Source organism: Xyrauchen texanus, chromosome 10 (assembly GCF_025860055.1).
Source record: "Xyrauchen texanus isolate HMW12.3.18 chromosome 10, RBS_HiC_50CHRs, whole genome shotgun sequence".
Lineage (NCBI taxonomy): Eukaryota > Metazoa > Chordata > Actinopteri > Cypriniformes > Catostomidae > Xyrauchen > Xyrauchen texanus.
This window is the reverse complement of record NC_068285.1, coordinates 5,867,716-5,888,294: the sequence shown is the minus strand read 5'-3', so window position 1 is coordinate 5,888,294 and position 20,579 is coordinate 5,867,716. Positions and strand designations below refer to the sequence as shown.

General features: G+C 37.4%; 1 protein-coding gene across 3 annotated transcripts; it reads right to left on the bottom strand.

Moving 5' to 3' along the window:
- Window positions 1-1,298: 1,298 nt before the first annotated feature.
- Window positions 1,299-19,917, bottom strand: LOC127650390 (NACHT, LRR and PYD domains-containing protein 3-like). 3 transcript variants are annotated; one of them, XM_052135801.1, is made up of 11 exons: window positions 19,751-19,917; window positions 19,263-19,331; window positions 17,584-17,752; window positions 17,053-17,257; window positions 15,118-16,888; window positions 13,074-13,247; window positions 12,709-12,879; window positions 12,103-12,273; window positions 7,796-7,969; window positions 3,086-3,132; window positions 1,299-2,879 (listed from the first exon to the last, which is right to left on the bottom strand). In XM_052135801.1, the coding sequence occupies exons 2-11, from the start codon at window positions 19,313-19,315 to the stop codon at window positions 2,338-2,340; spliced, it is 3,477 nt and encodes a 1,158-aa protein (XP_051991761.1). In that variant the 5' UTR covers window positions 19,316-19,331; window positions 19,751-19,917; the 3' UTR covers window positions 1,299-2,337. The 3 variants fall into 3 exon arrangements, 2 of the variants coding, with proteins under 2 accessions (XP_051991761.1, XP_051991762.1); XR_007971438.1 differs by having other exon boundaries at window positions 2,788-2,879; window positions 3,086-7,223; XM_052135802.1 differs by lacking the exons at window positions 12,103-12,273; window positions 12,709-12,879 and having other exon boundaries at window positions 1,300-2,879.
- Window positions 19,918-20,579: the final 662 nt, after the last annotated feature.

The window sequence follows — 20,579 nt, the reverse complement described above, 5'->3', positions numbered from 1 at the left end:
GAAATAAGAAAGATATGGCAGAAAGAATGGGATAGTGGAATTAAAGGAAGACATTTGCATCGTATTCAAAAAATAGTTGGTCTGGAAAGAAGAAAATTTGGAAACAGGAAAGAGGACGTTTTAATTTCTAGAATGCATATTGGACATTGTGCACTAAATAAATATTTGTATAGAATAGGGAAACATGAGACTGGTAAATGTGATAAATGTGGTCTAGAAGAATCTGTAGAACATGTTGTTATAAAATGTGATGCGTATGAAAGAGCAAGATTACATCTAACTCAAGCCTTAAGATCTTTGGGAGTAAATGACGTATCTCTTCAGGTTTTGCTAGGAAATGGCCCAAAGCAATCAAGAATTTATGAAGAATCATTTAATTTCTTAAAAGATACAAGATTGATTAATAGGATATAAGGTGTTTTTTTTTTTTTTTTTCTCTCCTATCTCCTTTCTCCAACTTTCCAACCATTTAGCGCTCCACACTCCAATCCAGTAGGTGGCGGGCATGCACCATTTAAGTTGGATTGCCAACCGCCATAAAACAACAACAGAAGAAGAAGAAGTATTATATCCAGTGTGACTTACCACATGCTGTTGGCTGCTATTCTTGAAAATCCTGGTTTGGGAAACTGTTTGTTTGCTGCCCAAATATAAGTGATGTTATTTAATGTTTTGATTTTTGAATATTTTTGATTTAGTTGACCAGTTTTTTTTGTAAATATATTGTTTGTTTATGGATGAGAAGGCAATTTGTTGTATTTATTTTTCTTGTAGAGGATTTTTTGTGCTGTTATGATTCTCCTGGATTACTTACCAGAGGACCTATTTCCTTGATTCCCTTTGGGAGCAGTAATGTCATTAGCCAAGGAATGAAAATAACTTTTCTGTTAGACATTTATATGATCTCTTAAGAACTATTGAGAAACATGGTCTCATCCTGAGGAAATTGACTTTTGACGTCTCGTGTACCTACCATAACTCATTCTCCAGAATCCTCTTACGATCGCCTACAGTTGCTATTTGGGATTGTTTGCTTGGCTGGTGTTATTGTTTGACATGTGTTTATGTAAATATCGTCTATATACCAATATATGTGTGGAAAGAGTTTCTGATCTTTTGGTTGTTTTTTCCATTTTTCTTGGTGTGATTCTTGAAATACATTATATCCTTCTCTGGGTATTCTGCAAATATGATCTCCCCTTTATTTTCTAGTTTCTAAGCAGCTGGGACAGTTATAATACTGTAGAAAAATCACAAGAATTCTGTATTTGTAAATGTTTATTTAGTATAAATAAAACAATGAGTATCTGAATGTGCCGTGTGTTTAATAAAGAGTTCATATATAGACTCATTTATTCATTGGAAGTACATTTTTTGACCAATACTTTATTTTGTTTACAACAAATACTATTACAGATAAAATCATATTAATGAAATTAGATTAAATTCTAGTTTCTCTGGCAAATTGTGATACATTTCCCCTGCTAACTTTAAACCACTGTGCTAATACAGCAATGGCTGACGGGTGGGGCGAGTTGTAACACACCTTTACAAAGTGTTACAAACATCCCCTTACTTTCAACTAACAACATGTTCTTGATTTTCATAATTGTACAGAATTCATAGACAGTGGAAAAGACAGACAGCATCTCTCTTTCTTTGCCTGTCAATGTTTAAAAAAAAGCATCTGATGAGGTCACAAAAAGGGCAAGTCAGTCAGATCTGTTGTGACTCTGATTCAGAATATACACACATACATTGATATTGTTCTTTACACAGAAACATTGTAGAAGTGTTCATTAAACATATAAAGAAAGATTATTCTAGTCGACAATTTACAAACACACACACACACACACACACACACACACACACACACACACACACACACACACCTGGTGTGTCTCTGTTTTTGCTTCTTTTGTCTAATTGTCACAACTTACCCCAGCATGTGTCGGTACTGGGGAAGGTTGTCACAAAGGAACACCGTGTATTTGACATCAACTCATGATGAGGTCTGTGATGTTCTTGCAAAGGTTTGAATTAGTGACATTTCTAGTAAAATTGTGGAATATTGAGAACTCAAAAATTCAGTGAGTTGAAACACGTTTTGCTTCAGCACCTTTAACTACACCCGTCCCCCCTATTATTATTGAATCTGATAGTAAATAAGTTCAATCACATCACAGTGAGACACAAAGTACTGTCATTGTATTGAATTCAATCAGTTTCATTGATGAAATGATTTCTAGAAAGAGTTTGGAGTTGTGTTGATGTGAGATACAGTGAGTATATTTCACTCATCCAGTTGTGTGTGTGTGTCTCTGATGATCAATTTCACACACACACACACACACACACACACACTGAGGAATCAGGATAAACTGTAAATCCAGCATAGAGGGGTCGAGTGAATGTGGTGTTGAGTGTGTGTAAGTGTGTGAGTGTGTGTGTGTCAGAGACGCTGTAGAAGGACAGAGTGCCGGCCGGACAGTCCACATACACTCCTACTCTCTTACAGCCGTGTGAAGGGGGACGTATGACAGTGCTGTTATTATTGTGACAGACAGTGAATCTGTTATTAGAGCAGAACAGACTCCAGGAGTTTATATTGAATCCAAACCAACAGTCACGACTCGATCCTTTCCTGCTGATTTCTTTATATGACACTGATATATCAACATCTCCACTCCATTGAGTCTCCCAGTAACAGCGTCCAGTCAGACTCTCTCTACACAGAACCTGACGACACTCATCAAATCTCTCTGGATGATCAGGATATGACTGACGCTTTCTCACACGTGTCACCTTCCTGTTCCCCTCAGACAAAATGAGTTCAGAGTGTGCTGTGTTTGAATCCAGTGTGAGATCACAGACATCTGAACACAAGAAGAGAAAAAACACTTAAAACACAACAATCACTAAACCAGTGTGTGTGTGTGTGTGTGTGTGTGTGTGTGTGTGTGTGTGTGTGTGTGTGTGATAGTGAATGTGTGTGTATGTGTGAGTGTGTGTGTGTGTGTGTGTGTGTGTGTGTGTGTGTGTGTGTGTGTGTGTGTGTGTGTGTGTGTGTGTGTTGATCTACATGTGCGTGGTCCTGCTGTAATCCTGAACTCTCCTCCATGATCCACACTATAAAAACACAAACACACACAAATGATGACATCACATTCAGCTCACCTGAAACTTAATTCAAAGTGATTTTATCTGAAATAACACACAGAGAATGTCTCTCTCTCTCTCTCTCTCTCTCTCTCTCTTTATTAATTTATATTTATTAGCTTTATTGGCATGTAAAAGTTTGATGGTTTTATAGCCTCATTTTTGATCAACTAGTTGAAACTTTCAGAAAAGACTCTAATAAAGACACACAGGACTGTTATTTAGTTTTCCTGGAACTGAATGTGTTAACACTAACAACAAAACAAATATGTGATTAATCGTGATTCAATATTTCAATCCACTGACAGTCTTACAACACATGAGGGGTGTGAGGGGTCCAGGAACTGAGTTTAACACCCCTGCAATACACACACACAACATCCCACCAACAATAAACTCAAGTGCTTTCACACTGCACTTAACCCTGGGTTATTGTCTTTTAACCCCGCTTTAACCTCCAGTAAAGTAACGTTTCACACTTGTAACTCTGAAAGGTGATTAGCAACACTTTTAATCCTGGGTTATGAAACGGCTCCAGATCAGTGTTAGCGCCGCTTTTAAAAGTGCAGCAGTAAGTTTTTATCTGGCTCTTATTCGTCCCAATAGTACCAGTGGTTTTGGACTTTATACTGACACCACAGACTGATCACTGCCCGACCCCCCCTGTGAAAAATCCTGCACCGCCCCTGTTAACTGCTGCTGCGCCACACAAAAATGTCTGTAAGATGGACTGCTGCGACTCGTAATCTCTCTGGCGGCTGATGAGACCGTTGTGTGCTCGCTCTTGGTGCTTGATGTCACACCGTTTATCTGTGATCATCCATCCATCCATCCATCGTCAACCGCTTATCCTGTGTACAGGGTCGCGGGGGGCTGGAGCCTATCCCAGCTAACATTGGGCGAAAGGCGGGGGACACCCTGGACAGGTCGCCAGTCCATCACAGATCTGTGATCATTATTGATATTATTAGTGGTAGTAACTGATCAACTGCAAGACAGTTTGTTATGTGCGGTCAACATGGCAGCATCCATGAGGGGCGACCCGCTCAATGTACAATTAAACAGCTTTTATTGAGGTCAGTATCTGACTGGAGTCATCATCTAATGTGAGTGTACATCATTTTAAACAGATTTGTGTGCTATTGTGTTTATTTGTAACACTTTTTAAATGAGCTTAATACAGTGACAGAGCACAACACAAGCAAATGTGCTACAGTATCACTGTTCATTTCCTGTATGCTAATGCACTTTATAAACCCTATTTAGTACTTTACAAATAAAACATATTATTAGTATTAAACATATTGTAGTCTTGCTGTTGTGCTGCACTTAAGCAAATAATAAATCATATAAAATGAAAATAAGCTCATCGTAACATTTCATATAAACACAATCCGTTTGCATCTAAATATATTATCCTCCACAGATTTCATGGGACGATGCAACAAACTTTCCAAACAGAATAACTGAGAACCATTAATGGTGCCAAACCCAAAATGTCCAAAATACTCTCACACTGCAGATTTCAGCAGTGAAATAAATGTACTATAAGATACTGTCCAAAGCATTAACCAACAGATTCAAAATTTACATATCTAAATTAATTCACGCTGACCAGTCATATTGTATTCCTAAACGCACAATATTTGATCATTTGTTTTGAATACATGATCTGATTTCTTTTGCCAGAGACAATAATCTTAATGTAGGATTTTTAGATTTGGACCAAGAAAAAGCTTTTGATGGTGTAAATAAATGTTCAGGGTCCGACATGTCTTTGTGGTGAGATGAGCCCGTGCCGTGCCTTTAAATGAAGTGTGCATTCAATGTAAAATGAGCAAATCACGATTTATCAAATGTATCTGATGATGTCATCATTACACTGATTTGGATTTTAGAAAAGTTCAGATTTTATATTTAAACAGATTTTATATTCATGCAATACTGTGAATAAGAATGTCTATGGTGTGAAAATCATCTATTATTAAACTGGGGTATATCGTGAAACTGTTAAACCGTTACATCCCTACTGGAGATGCTGCAACTATTACAGAAACCATCTTCAACATCATTACAGCAGAGAAATGCAGACCTGCAGACACTCTTGCATCATTTACCAGTGATGCTGCTTCTGTTATGATCCGTAAGATTTGAACATGTCACTTTTATTTGAATAGCAGTTTTGATATAGAATTGATTTTTACTGTCAAGGCAAGAAAACTGAAGTAAGAGACTAAAAGACCTTTTCCCTGAATCACTGTCACTGTCCACTGTGTTCCCCATCCAATAAAAAGGGAAAGTCTTACCCAACCAAATACTGCAAAACCATTTCAACAATATTTTGGTTATATCAAGCAAGCAGCACCTTTTTTTGCCAATGTGTGAACGGCTTGTAACACAACTTATAAAATGAGCCCTTCACAGACTTCCTAGGTTGCCTATTAAAGCCTGTAGACTGATTTTCATGAGATAACTGCAAAAAATTTAAATATTGAGCCATAAGGATTGATCTGTGTCATTTTAGCTAAACTACAATAGCAATGAAATGAATGCTAGACAATGTTCAAGATAATGCAAAAAGACACATTCATTAGTGTAACGTAACTTGATTATACAGAAAATATATATCATCTATTATTATAAAACAATAGCGCATCGATATATCAAAATGTCAGTTGTGATGAATCAGATCAATACTGAATTGTGTCAACATATTTATAATGTACAGTCTATTTTATAAACAGCTACTGTCATCATCCACCAAATTTAGCTAACAGCTATTGATAAAGCTGACTAGCTAGCTAACACCGACATCGGCATCATATAAATGCAGTCAATGTATCATGCAAACTATAGTCTCACATAGTCAGACCGATATCCACACTTTTTTAGCCCTGTTCCAGCACTGGAGAGTCAAATATAATATACAGTCTCAAAGTTTGTAAAACAATCATAACTGTGTCATTTTAATTATGCTACCTCATCTGTCAGCATGATGCCGGTGAATCACGTTCAGTCTCTTTGTAGGTTACATCATTGTTTTGGTAAATGCTCGCTCGTGTCCCTATGGAGTTCACGAGCAACAGGTAGCTGCTGCAGTTCACTTCACGGCCACAGCTGTCATTAATAACAAGGGTTTCTGAATCTTAAATACTGCACCTTTAATCAAATTTGCACTTTGTCACCTTTTCTGTATTTAGGGGACTGCCCTAAATCAAAACCATGAATAATTTAGTTTTTCCCTTTTCATGAGTAGGTTCTGAATTCCCTTGAATGCCCCCCAGAGTGAGTTATGTCCACACGCAAAATATCAAAAGAATGCAAAATCTGTTAGAATGAGGTCACGTGACACTTCACAGTGTAGACGAGTAATATACTGAATTCTTGATTTGTCATATTAAAAAATGTATATATAAAAATATATTTAAAAATACTGTATATACATATAAACAAATGGGTTTTGTCTACTGTACTGTATTTGTTTCACTTCCGCTTTTATACATAGTTATAAAAATAGTCAGAAATCATCAATACGGTCTGTCTGTACACTGTGTGTTTGTGTGTAAGTGAGTGTATGTATGTTTGGTGGTTTTATTAGGTCATACACTAGTAGTTACGAAGGTATTATGCTATAAATGTGGTTTATGAGGACATCTCTAGTGTCCTTAAAAATTCAAACGTACATACTATATATATTTTTTTAAATGTAAATATCCCAAATGTTTCTGTGAGGGTTAGGTTTAGGGGATAGAATATATATAATAAAAATAATTGTGTCTATGGAGAGTCCACATAATGATAGGAGTAACAATGTTTGTGACTGTGTATGTTTACAGGTTTAATATATGTACATCTCTGATGTCTGTTATTGTGATGTTTTGTGACAATTTTGCTGTTTGAGTTACTTGGTGGTCTAGTGGTCTAAAGCACATAACTGGTAATCTGGTAATCAGAAGGTCGCTGGTTATATCCCCACAGACACCACCATTGTGTCCTGGATCAAGGCACTTAACTCCAGGTTGCTCCGGGGGGAATGGATAAAAGCGTCTGGATAAAAGCGTCTGCCAAATACATAAATGTAAATGTAAACTTTTATAGTAGTAATTTTGTGACCATTTGGATGTCTAAGTCATAAAATAATCATACCATGTGCTTGAAAAGACTGTATGAGCTTCAGTTTGTGTGAATATGAATTACAGGCACTTGGGCAGTGCAGTTTAATGTTGTAATGAAAACAGATTTGAATCTGACATCACTGACTGTTGCAGAAACACAAATGTGTGACACTACTCTAAGAGTGCCAGACATAAACCATCAAAAATATGCACCAGTGAGTGTGAAAGGGTTAAGTGACTTAAAAATTGTTCTTTTGAATTGTTTTCCTAAAATGGGTAAAAATTATATATAAAATTATATATAAAATGTAATGCTTACAACAATGTCCTCATTCTAATGAAACATTAAAAATATATGTCTTCTGTGTGTATTTGTTAAGGATTTCCATTTTTTAAAAGGAATAAATACAGGTGCTGTTTCAGTGAATTCACTGACCATTCAATAAATTCAAGACCAATTAGGGCCTGGGTTTAAGGGGTTAATATGGGTATAAACAGGGTTTTACAGCTCAACATACTTAAGTTTGTCCAGTGTGCAGTTTGGATCGTTGATTCTTTCAGAGAGCAGCCTGACTCCTGATTCTCCTGGGTGATTGTAGCTCAGATCCAGCTCTTTCAGGCGTGAGAGATTTGATCTCAGAGCTGATGCCACAGAACAACAGCCTTCCTCTGTCACCATACAGCCAGATAATCTACAAACACACAAACATAACAGTCAGATAATCTAAAAACGTGCATATAACCAGTCAAATAATCTAAAAACGCACATCAACAGTCAGATAACCTACAAACAAACATCAGTTTTTACCAGCAGCCATATTAACCTGTAGCTCAAGACTGGTTTCCACTGAAGCTAAGCAAGGTTGAGCCTGGTCAGTACCTGGATGGGAGACCTCCTGCGGAAAACTAAGTTTCTGACTGGAAGAGATATCAGGGAGTCCAGAAGGGGGTGCTCACCTTGTGGTCTGTGTCAGTCTTAATGCCCCAGTGAAGGGGACATTATACTGGAAAAAGATACTGTCCTTTGGATGAGATGTTAAAATCAGGTCCTGACTCTCTTTGGTTATTAAAAACATCCTAGAGCACTTCTCGTAAAGAGTAGGGGTTCACTGTTCACTGTGTAAAGCGCTATATAAATTAATGTTCATTCAACAGTCAGATAATCTAAAAACACACAGACATCAACAGTAAGAAAATCCACAAACACACACATAAAAAGTCAGACAAACTACATTTACATTTAGTCATTAAGCAGACCATTTTATCCAAAGTGACTTACAAATAAGGAACATAAACACTTTGTCATATAAAAGTAAACTGTACCTGCTGGATCACACTGCCAAGTTCTAAGTGTTGCTATAATAGTACAGAAACTAGCACAGAAGAAAGAGACAGATAAGGATTTTTTCTTAAATTTTGAAATGGTTTCAGCAGAACGGCAGGTGGTTGAAAGCTCATTCCACAACCGGGGGACAGAGAAAGCAAATGAATGTGAAGTGCCTCGTTGTGATGGGACCACCAGCAGTAAGAGTGTGCTGTGCCACTGGGTCTCCTGAAAGCCAAACTCAAAGCTTTGAATTTGGTGCATAGCCAGTGGAGGAAGACCAAAAGAAAAACTGGTTGAAAAACAGACGTGCTACCACATTCAGGACCATCTGTAGTGGCTTGGACCAGGGACTGTGCAGCATATTCAGACAGGAAAGGTCTGATTTTTCTGATGTAATAAAGCACAAACCTGCAAGACCAGGCAGTTGATGAGATGCGAGTACTAAAATGTATCTGTTCATCAATTACTACTCTCAGGTTTCAGCTGTCCTGATAGGTCTCACAATACTGGAGCACAGATGAACAGTAACAGATGGGTTTGTTGGGATCACAAGTTCCATCAACGAATTTGGTCTTGGCCAGGTTGAGATGAAGGTGGTGTTCCTTCATTCAGGCAGATATCTCCAAAAGGCAGGCAGAGATATGTTACACCCTCCCCAGCCTAGGGTTGGAAAGGTGCAACAAGGAGAGATTTTATAATTCCCTTCTCCTGCCTTGCCAATAAACACAAATAAGCAACACATTTCAACCCGGACTCCCTTGTTAGGTAGAAACAGGAGAAAAAAGGTTAAATAGAAAATAAATATTACCCACCTCCCAATGGCTTCCATAAAATGATAAACAAAGCAAGTAAATGAAAAATGTAACAATACAAAACAAATAATGAGAGTCTATGCAATGGTCATAAAGTGTACTCTGTTTAGTGTTGTGAGCAAAGTATTAAGAATGTACACAATCTGGGGCAGGAGAAAGGAACACCTATCAGAGACAGCCTACAAACAGTCTGCTTCTCATTGTCTCTCTCTTTATGTGTTGGTTCCACCCAGAATTTATCCTCTTGTCAGCCAATCCTAACAGGGAATTGATTTGTAGTCATCACCTGGTGGCATTTTAAACTGTCATGAAAGGCAGATGGAAAACAAAACGAAAAAAAAAAAAAAAAAAAACACAAACAGGGAGACAACATAAAGACATACGCCCGAGGATGTAACAGATACGAGTTGAGACAGTTGGATCATGATGCTGGAACGATATGCAGAGCTGCGTATCATCTGCAATAATGAGTCTGATGAGTTCATTACTTGAACAGTTGGAGTCACCAATTCACACACACCAGTATAAGAGTGCGAGTGCACAGTCAAGAGTGTCCAGACTGTGTGCACATATTTACGGCAAGATTATATAAAAAAATAAAATAATTTAAATGCAAATTTTGTATGTACATAACATAACTATATATATATATATATATATATAGAGGTGGTTTGGGCATCTGGTTAGGATGCCCCCTGGCCGCCTCCCTAGGGAGGTGTTTCAGGCACGTCCAGCTGGGAGGAGGCCTCGGGGAAGACCCGGGACTAGGTGGAGAGATTACATGTCAACACTGGCCTGGGAACGCCTCGTGGTCGCCCAGTCAGAGCTGGTTAATGTGGCTCGGGATAGGGAAGTTTGGGGCCCCCTGCCCCCGCGACCCGACTTTGGATAAGCGGTTGAAGATGGATGGATGGATATATATATATATATATATATATATATCCATCCATCCATCAGGCCCCTGTTACCTGTGAAGTACACTGAGACTGAACTCATATGGTGCATCTCAATAAGCTTTAGATAATTAGTCAGCACACTGGTCATGGAGTCATCCATTTTTAGGATTGTCCCAATCACAAAATTGTTCCAGTGCACTAAAACAGTCACTCCCCAAAAATCCCAGAATGCACCATAAAAACCAGTGAGCATCACATATCTCTGTGTTCACATCGTGTCACATCTTCAAGAAATTAGAATATGAATGCAAGTGTAAATTTAGTGAAAGCTTAGTTTTCTGTCTTTGAAAGAATTTGTTTATAACTATCTTTTATCCATAATGTGCAGAAAAGGAAACAATTATTCAAACTTAAAAAAGTAGCTAAAACACTTTAAATGACTGTATAACCCATTGAAGAGACTGAACGTCTATCTCTCACAGCCTCACTGTAATTCACATAAAAATCAAAGATGGCACTGATGTAACTAGTTAGTTACCATGATTATTACAGTAGTTACTTATGAAAAGCCAATCCTGAAGTGTAGAATCTTCTATTCATTCACAAGATATTCACACACACACACACACACACACACACACACACACACACACACACACACACATATATATATGTATATATGAGCTAGGAGACATACATAAAAACATATTTATTTGAGAGGTAGGTTAAATAATAAAATAACTGTATATGGTATTTGGATGGCTGATGACTCAACATGTTCCAGTAGTCACCATGACTCTAGTGATTCAATGCCAGTCCAGAGGAATGCCAGAAAATTGGCCACAGGACAAGTAAGGTCCCGACAACTGCATTTAAAAATCAATTTCTTTAAAATTATTCAGTTGATAAATAGTTCTAGGAGACAGCATAAGCTAATTATTGACAGCTTTCCCAAATCATAATTCTGCTATGCTATTACATATTGATAATGTAAACAACATTGTGTATTCGTTTACAGTAGCAGTTAAAATGTTAATGTGGTGCTAGTCATTTGTCCTGCATTAGTTATTGATTAGTTTTGCATGAATTATGAAACTTTTTCAGTAGTTCCTGGGAAGCATTAAAAAATAGTAGTTATTCATCAGTTAATAGTGACCTACCACTTTCATCTGTTTGCTATTACTTACTAATTTTTTAATCAGAGCTTCTTGTTAGTTAATAGTAGTTACTAGATTGTTAACATTGTGTTACTCATTTGTTCCTGTGTAGTTATTCATTAATGAAGGAACCTTATTCTAAAGTGTTACCGAGTTTTCTAAAGAGCTGGTCATAAATTAATGTTGTGATAATTTTGAACTGTGATGTCACAATCAGAATAACTTGATTAACTTGAGAGGAAACAGACTCAGCAGAGGGAGCCCATCCACAAGTACACAGTAGTTGGCGACAGTTACATCGCCAAGGCCCATAAATCCGATGATATTCTGAAATATTTAATTATCGGCGTTGGCCGATAAATTTCCCCGTTTGGTGACGAAAATCACCTGCCTGCACGTGATTTGAGCATATGGACATGTAAACGACTAGTCACGGTTTGTTTTGTTGTCACATGCCATCGTGTGATATGTCAGACTTGTATCGGTCTATTGGCCACTCTGCTCTCTGGATATCGATATCGGCCATTAAAAACCCCATATCGGTCAACCACTGGTACACAGTAACCACAACTATGTACCACAATATATTCATATCGTACATTCCAATGTACTAATGAATCTGCAAACACAAACCTCAGTATTTCCAGTGTACAGTGAGGACTCTTTAGTGCATCAGAGAGCAGCTTCACTCCTGAATCCTGCAGGTCATTATTACTGAGATCCAGCTCTCTCAGGGATTTTGATGATTGTAGAACTGAAGACAAACTTTCACAGCACTGACCAGTGAATCTACAATCTGAAAATCTAAAACAAATAAAGAAACAATGATAAAAAGCAGTTTTATAAAACAAGTGTTAATAACAGAGTGAATGCTCTACAGTTTGATATGAAGGGTTGTGACAGTCACTGAGCCATTTATTGTTCCATTGTCACAGCTATGAACCACAATATATTTGTAAAGGTATTCAATGGAAAGGAGGAGGCTAGAACCGGCTTTTCAATATAAATAATATTTTAATGATAAAGTTAAAAGAAGACACAAACACACACATGACGGACATGTCCGCTAATGATCTCTCTCTCCCGCACGATACTCTGCAGTCGACCTTTAAACCTCGGAAGCTTGATTAGCCTAATACGGGACCGGGTGTGTATGATCACGACCCGGCCCCGCCCTCTGCCCTGCCACAATATTCATATCGTATATTCCAATGTACTAATGAATCTGCAAACACAAACCTCAGTATTTCCAGTGTACAGTGAGGTCTCTTTAGTGCATCAGAGAGCAGCTTCACTCCTGAATCCTGCAGGTCATTGTTACTCAGATCCAGCTCTCTAAGGGATTTTGATGATTGTAGAACTGAAGACAAACTTTCACAGCACTGATCAGTGAATCTACAAGCTGCAAATCTAAAACAAATAAAGAAACAATGATAAAAAGCAGTTTTTTATAACGAATGGTAATAACAGAGTGAATGCTCTACAGTTTGATATGAAGGGTTGTGACGGTCACTGAGCCATTTATTGTTTCATTGTCAAAGCTATGAACCACAATATATTCATAACGTATATTCCAATGTACTAATACATCTGCAAACACAAACCTCAGTATTTCCAGTGTACAGTGAGGACTCTTCAGTGCATCAGAGAGCAGCTTCACTCCTGAATCCTGCAGGTCATTATTACTCAGATCCAGCTCTCTCAGACTTGAGGAGTTTGAGCTGAGAACTGAGGCCAGTGCTGAACAACTTTGCACTCTCAGATCGCAGCCCATCAAACTGAGAGAAATTACAAGATAACAGTGTGTTGATCTATATGTGTAAGTGAAGGCTTCTCAGCACAGCTGTTTGGTACAAAGAGAAATATATGGCCACTGTGTTTGATTGCTCAAAGTCGTTTGCACATTTTTTTAAGCTCTTCTACTGTCAAGACCCAGTCTGGACTGCCCAACTTGTTTTGTTCTGGAGATCTATCTGTTTTGTTCCATGTGTGCATTTGTTTTGAGCACATGTCTTTGTTTGTTTTTGTGTCACCCATGTGCTCTACTTACTCTGACTCCTCATTCCACCTTGCCACACCTCCTCATCTGATCCTTAATGTGTTGATTGTCATCACCTGTTAATCATGTGCTCTCCCTCTACATACTGTGCCTTCTACCTTCTTGTGTCTGTTAGATCGTTTTGTGAGTTTGGTTAGTCAGTCATTCCTAGTCTGTTGCTCCAGTTGGTGTCTTGTTTATTTTCTTAGTTTCAAATTGGTTCTATTAATTTTACTGTGAGAGTTTTTGGTTTGTTTTTGTTTTTTTTCATGAAAGCTCTTTGTTTAGCATCCCAGCACTTGGGTTCCTGCAAAATATCCTGATGTCTATGAATTTTGTCTCGAAAACATATTTGAACTTCCCCAAAACAACTCTAATATATGATGGAAGTGAAGTTAGGTCAATTAAGCAGTTTATTAAAGTTATATATTAACAGCATAATACTTAAACTGTTTATCACACTGTTATAGCCTGTTCATTGTTAATGAAATTAATCTGTTCTTTTAATTTGTGCAAATCCTGATTAATCCTGTCTAACAATTAATTATAATGAAATAAAATTAAACATATATGATTTATACATAAGCCAAATATTTTTCTCAGGTGCAAAAATCACAAAATAATTCTACAAAGTGACATCAGCCTTCAACACGCTCCAAGTAATCAAGGGTTAAGGTTGTTCCAGTTAAACCCACTGCATGTCTTACAAAAGGTATTGGACACTCGCACAACGTAAGCAGTGACATACATCCAAGTCCATGTGACGGAGTGAAGTATGCAAGGGGATACAATTTTTAAATGGATGGTAGGCCTGAGCAGCGCACTCCTGAGCCGTGAATTAGGCAAATGTTCAACGTAGTGACGTAGCTATTTCACAGAAGTTATGGCTGGACTGCAAACCATGTCTTTCAGGCAGTTCAGGAGCAGTGTTTTCTGTGGGATAAAGTAACTCCCTTTGGCGTTGATTTTGTGTTTTGTAACTTTGCAGACCTTTTACATGCATTTCAGAAGACATGACAACATTTCTGGTAAGAGAACACAGTGATCAACGATGCTCTCTGGTTTTCAATATGACAAATACATTACTAAAGTATAAAACAATCAAACCCTTAAAATAATAGTAATACATATTCAGTATTATAATAATAAACTTGACTGAGTCCCCCAATAATAATTCAGTATTGTATCATATTTAACTGGGTTTTGCACATCATTTTAATACAAGAAATGTTTAAGTAAAAATATATGCAGGTAAATAATGATTTATATATTAGGCTGATGTTTATTATTGTATTTGGAAGCATAAATAAAATTGATTAAGTGTCAGTATAAAGTAAATAAAGTATTATTTTGTATTTATTTAGTGGAAAACTGTAGAAAACATGCTTTTGTTATTTTAAACGAGATTATTAACTTTGCATTAAACATTTTGAATCTATTTGGCTACAATGTCTGTTTAAAATTAAGGTAAAACTATAAAAAGTAACACATGAAACCAAACAAACATCAAAATAGTATAAGGGGTTGTTTTTAGTCTAACAAAGTAAATTCAAATCTAACCTCTGCTATTTAATTTCAATAAAGTGAGTTTAAAACACTAAATTACTCACTCAGCTTTTCTGGATGCTTTGATCACCGGCAGCAGCCTCAGAAGACATTCATGTGATGGATCATATTTCCTCAGATTAAACTGATCCAGCTCCTCTTCTGAGTTCAGCAACACAAACACCAGAGCTGACCACTGAGCAGGAGAGAGACGGACTCCAGAGAGACGATTGATATCTCTTCTGTTCACGTATGTTTGTACTTCCTGCACTAGAGAATGATCATTGAGTTCATTCAGACAGTGGAACAGATTGATGGATTTCTCTGGAGAGGGATTCTCCCTGATCTTCATCTTAATGTACTCAACTATTTCCTGTTTGCTGTCAGAGCTGCTTCCTGTCTGTGTCAGAAGGTCTCGTAAGATTGTCTGATTGGACTTCAGTGAGAGACCCAGAAGGAATCGAAGGAAAAGGTCCAGGTGTCCGTTCTCACTCTGTAAGGCCTTGTCCACTTCACTCTTCAGGAAATCAGTCATAGATGACCTAAACTTACTGAAGAGACCTGATGTTTTTTTAGAAAAGGAAACAAAAGCATACAGAGCAGCGAGAAACTCCTGAATGCTCAGATGCACAAAGCTGAACACCTTCCCCAGGTGCAGTCCAAACTCCTCTCTGAAGATTTGGGTACAAACTCCCGAGTACACTGACGCTTCTCTGACATCAATGCCACACTCTCTCAGGTCCTCCTCATAGAATATCAGGTTCCCTTTTTCCAGCTGTTGAAAAGCCAGTTTTCCCAGAGACAGAATCCTCTCTCTAGCCTGCTGAAGATCCACCTCACATTTCCCATCATACTTCTGGCTCTTCAGTTTGCTCTGAAAGATCAGGAAGTGTGTGAACATTTGAGTGAGAGTCTTGGGGATCTCTGCACTCTCTGCTTCACTCAACAGTCTCTGGAGAACAGTGGCTGAAATCCAACAGAAGACTGGTATGTGACACATGATGTACAGGCTTCTTGATGATTTCATGTGTGTGATGATTCTGTTGGCCAGACGCTCATCTTTTATTCTCTTCCTGAAATACTCGTCCTTCTGAAGGTCATTGAAGCCTCGTACATCTGTGAGCTGGTCAACACACTCAGGAGGAATCTGATTGGCTGCTGCTGGTCGAGAGGTGATCCAGAGCAGAGCAGAAGGAAGCAGATTCCCCTTGATGAGGTTGGTCAGCAGCACATCCACTGAGGCCGATTCTGTCACATCACACAAAATATCATTGTTCTGGAAATCTAGAGGAAGTCGACACTCATCCAGACCATCAAAAATGAAAATGACTTTGTAGTCATCAAGGAATTTTTTCAATTCTCTCAGTTCTTTTGTATCTGTGAAAAACTGATGAAGAAGATCCATCAAACTGATATGTTTGTGCTTCATCAGATTGAGCTCTCTGAAAGGAAGTGGAAATATGAAGTGAACATCCTGATTTGCTTTTCCTTCAGTCCAGTCCACAATGAACTTCTGCACAGAGACAGTTTTCCCAATGCCAGCAACTCCTTTAGTCAGCACAGTTCTGATGGCTTTGTCTTGTCCAGGTAAGGCTTTAAAGATGTCATTGCATTTGATTGGTGTTTCCTGTGTCTCTGCTCTCCTGGATGCTGTCTCAATCTGTCTCACCTCATGTTCATTATTGATCTCTGCACTCCCTCCCTCTGTGATGTACAGCTCTGTGTAGATCTCATTCACAAGTGTTGAGCTGCTTTGATTTGACATTCCTTCAGAAATTCTCTGGAATTTCTCTTTTAGTTTTGTTTTGAGTTTTTGTTGATGCACAGAAATCAGTTCTGATGTAAAGAGGAAAAGAAATGGGAATTATAATTGATGTTGATGTTTAATGGTCATTAGACATGAAGTTTATTTTCTTTCACTAATATTGAGTGAATCCAGACACTGTGTGTTTCCTCTGAAGGTGACGTGATGTAATAGTGGCGTGAGTGCGAGCTCTTACTGGTTTGAAGTGTGTTAGCGAGGTCTGTCTGCTTCATCTTCTTCAGGACGTGCAGTGTGATCTTCAGAAACCCCTCTCTGACTCTGCTCTGACCGTCATCATCCTCCTCCTCTCTCTCAGAGCATGCTGGGGAATCTGAGATCAATAGTCTCTTGAAACTCTTCAGCTCTTTCTTCATCAGAGAGATGATTTTGTGCTCAAGTTCCTGAAATCAGTGAACATTCAAACAACAAACTTCATTCAGTAACAGACAAGAACTGAAGGATCATTGGACAAGAATCATCACTCATTTTATTTGTGCTTCAGTTGTCTTGAATAAATCAGTGAGTGTGTGTGTGTGTGTGTGTGTGTGTGTGTGTGTGTGTGTGTGTGTGTGTGTTTGTGTGTTATTAAGATGAGGGTGAAGCTGTAAAGGTTTCAATGTGGTGTGTATTAAAAAAACAGCCTGTATGGACATGAATGTGTGTGTGTTTACATCCTCTCTCTCTATTTCTATTTTTCTCTCTCTCTCTCTCTCTTACACACTCACACCTCAAAAATGGAGTCCAATGGCACTTTCCCAGCAGTTGACTCTGATTCATCCTGTTTGTTTCTGTAGTTGATCAAAGACTCTCCCGAACTGAAGTAAATTGGAGGATTCATTGACCCGTCACTCTTCATGGACACACAGCTGGGTTCAGGAGATTCTCCATGAATGACACTAAAACAGCAATTAAACAGAGTTTAGTTCAAGTGTTTTTTTAGTAATCTGAAAACATAATTTCAACATCCAGTGCAATAAAACACATTTAATGACGTGTCTTATATATTATATGTCACATGAGAACTTGCAATGTCACTAACATCAACATAAGTTCTCACATAAACACTCGAGCCGCTGTGAACAAACATCTCTCACAGCACTCATGAATGCACAACAGACGTCAAGATTTACAGTGAAAAATTACACATTTATACTTTTATATTTAGTTTTAAAGTGAGTCACTCTCCACTGCCATTGTATTAACAAGACCACTCACCATATTCATTAAAGGGTAACTAAACCCTAAACCAACTTTTTTTTTTTTTTTTTTCTTTTTTTTTCGAACAACCGACCAACCCGGGGCCCCATTTAGAAAATAGTTGCTTAAATTACGTAAAATTGATTTTAAATCATAATTTTAAATTCATCCTATAAGCCGTTGTAGCAAAGAACATTCAAAATGTTTAATGAAATAAAAATCTAGTTAATTATAATGAATGATGTTTTCCAGTTGTTGTTGTTTTTTGTGAACAGGGTGTGCAAGAATCTACTTCACCAGTAACATTTTGGAATTTAGTTGGTATTTATTAATATTATAACCATCAATTACAGCATTTATTGTTGTCCAGTTTGTCATTATAACATTATACAGTATTATTATTATTACTTTGAGGATTCATATATTAGTATTATATTTCTGTCTTATTTACTTTCTCCTGGATCTTATATTCTGACACTGCAGTGTTTTGTTCACCATGTTGCAAAAGGCAGTATTTTATGTTGGCAACACTCTTAACAGTAACAGTAAACACACAAACACTGCGGCCATCACACACTAGAGCAGAAGGGAAAACATTTATCCATTGCTGAAACTTTACTTGAAGAACAATCTGGAATAATGTTAAACATTGTAACAGTCACAATAATAATATATGTAATAATATATTATTAATATAATAATAATATATTAATAATATATTTATATAAATGTAATCGTTTTATGTCTTCATCTTATTTATGTATATATTTTGGATGGTTTTATTATTAATAATTTTTATTTATTTTGTTTATTTTTTGTCCTTCATCTGTTCTTGTCTTTATGATTGTATTCATAAATTGTTTAATATTATTGAACATTTATATAGAAAAAACTCCACAGTTTTACCACCATTTGTGGACATTTCAGACAGTTTGTGTCTAAAAATGTTCAGAGAAACACATTTGAGTTTCACCTTCTACATACGACTGACTGTACAGGTTTCTCCAGTTCTGTCTGTGACTGAATCAAACCGGTCTCACTGTCATCTGACTGTAGATCTCACTTTACCCTAAAGCTGTTTTCACATGTTTATACTTGAGATAATCCAGTCTGTTCTCATTTCTCCTCAGTGTTTTTATACTGTAGTGTTGTGCAGCATATCAGAAATATCTATCAGTGTATTTTATTAAAGCATTGAAATCCTCTGACCTCTTGACCTTCCCTGTGTCTGTCTGTCCACTGAGATCCTTTGTGGAGTCCATGACATCATCTGAACACCTGTCAACAAACGGGACATCATCTATATTTGTGACGTGTTTATTTGTTCAATACTGACACATATTTGTTTTTATTTGTCCTCTAGAATATTCCATTAGAAATGAATCAATGAGGTTCAATTGCAGACTGTCAGCTTTTATGACATGTTAAACACCAGCATAAAGAGAAAACATCAGAAGACTCAACAGAAGAAAACAAAGCAACGTTTCAAGTCAATAGAAGAAATAACATTTCAGTGCCAAAGAAACTGAACACATACTGACAATTCAGATAAAAGAGCAAAAGTCTCAGTATCTGTTTGTTCTGCTGTGATTAATACTTAGATATCTGTTAGATGTCTTACTGTAGCTGATAGTTTGAAAGGTTTATTATTGTTGTCTTGTGAGTTTTGGTTTGTTTAGCAGCAGTTCAGTACTCACCGGTCAAGAACTGTTGATGTTCCTCTTTACTGACTAGAATATCACCTACAAAATACTTCACAATGAATTTATTGATTGTTTCAGACGATTCAGTGGAACAAAAACTGTCAAACTTTTTCTCTGTTTCTGTAAGTGTAAGTTCCTGCTCTTGTCACAGAATTAATCCTGTTTTACTAGTTTATCTTTCACCTGAGGAGGAGGAGTCTGAAAGAGACAAACAACATTTAAAGCAGGTGTTTCATGCTCTTAAAGGGATAGTTGAGCCAAAATTACAAATCTGTCATCATTTTCTCAGCCTCATGTTGTTCTAAACCCGTATGTCTTTCTTTCTTCAGTGGAACATAAATTATCTTATTCAACATTCACTTTAATGGGGAAAAAGATTCAGTGACTGAGGCCTAACATCTCATTTTGTGTTCCACATGTTAAATGGGTTTGGTACAACATGAGGGTGAGTAAATGATGACAAACCGTTCACTTTCACTGAACTATCCCTTTAAATATTATAAAGTGCAGTGATAATGTGTGAGATGTGTAAATTCAGCACTTTATTTCTCAGTAATTTCAGTGTCAGACCGAAAGATCTGAACAAAACTGCAATAAAGTGTTTGTGACTGGATCTCTGACTGCGGTGCGTCTTGAATTTACGACGCAACACTTGAGGATATCTGAACAGCTGATGAAACATTTACTTCAGGTAAGAAACTTCAGTTCAAGTGTATCATTTCTGCAGCACTAGTGTCATTCAAACAGATCGTCCCGTCCCAAAGTCACGCCGCTGGCCGAGTCAACATCGCTGTTGTGTGGAGCTGGACGGGTCGCTCAAAAC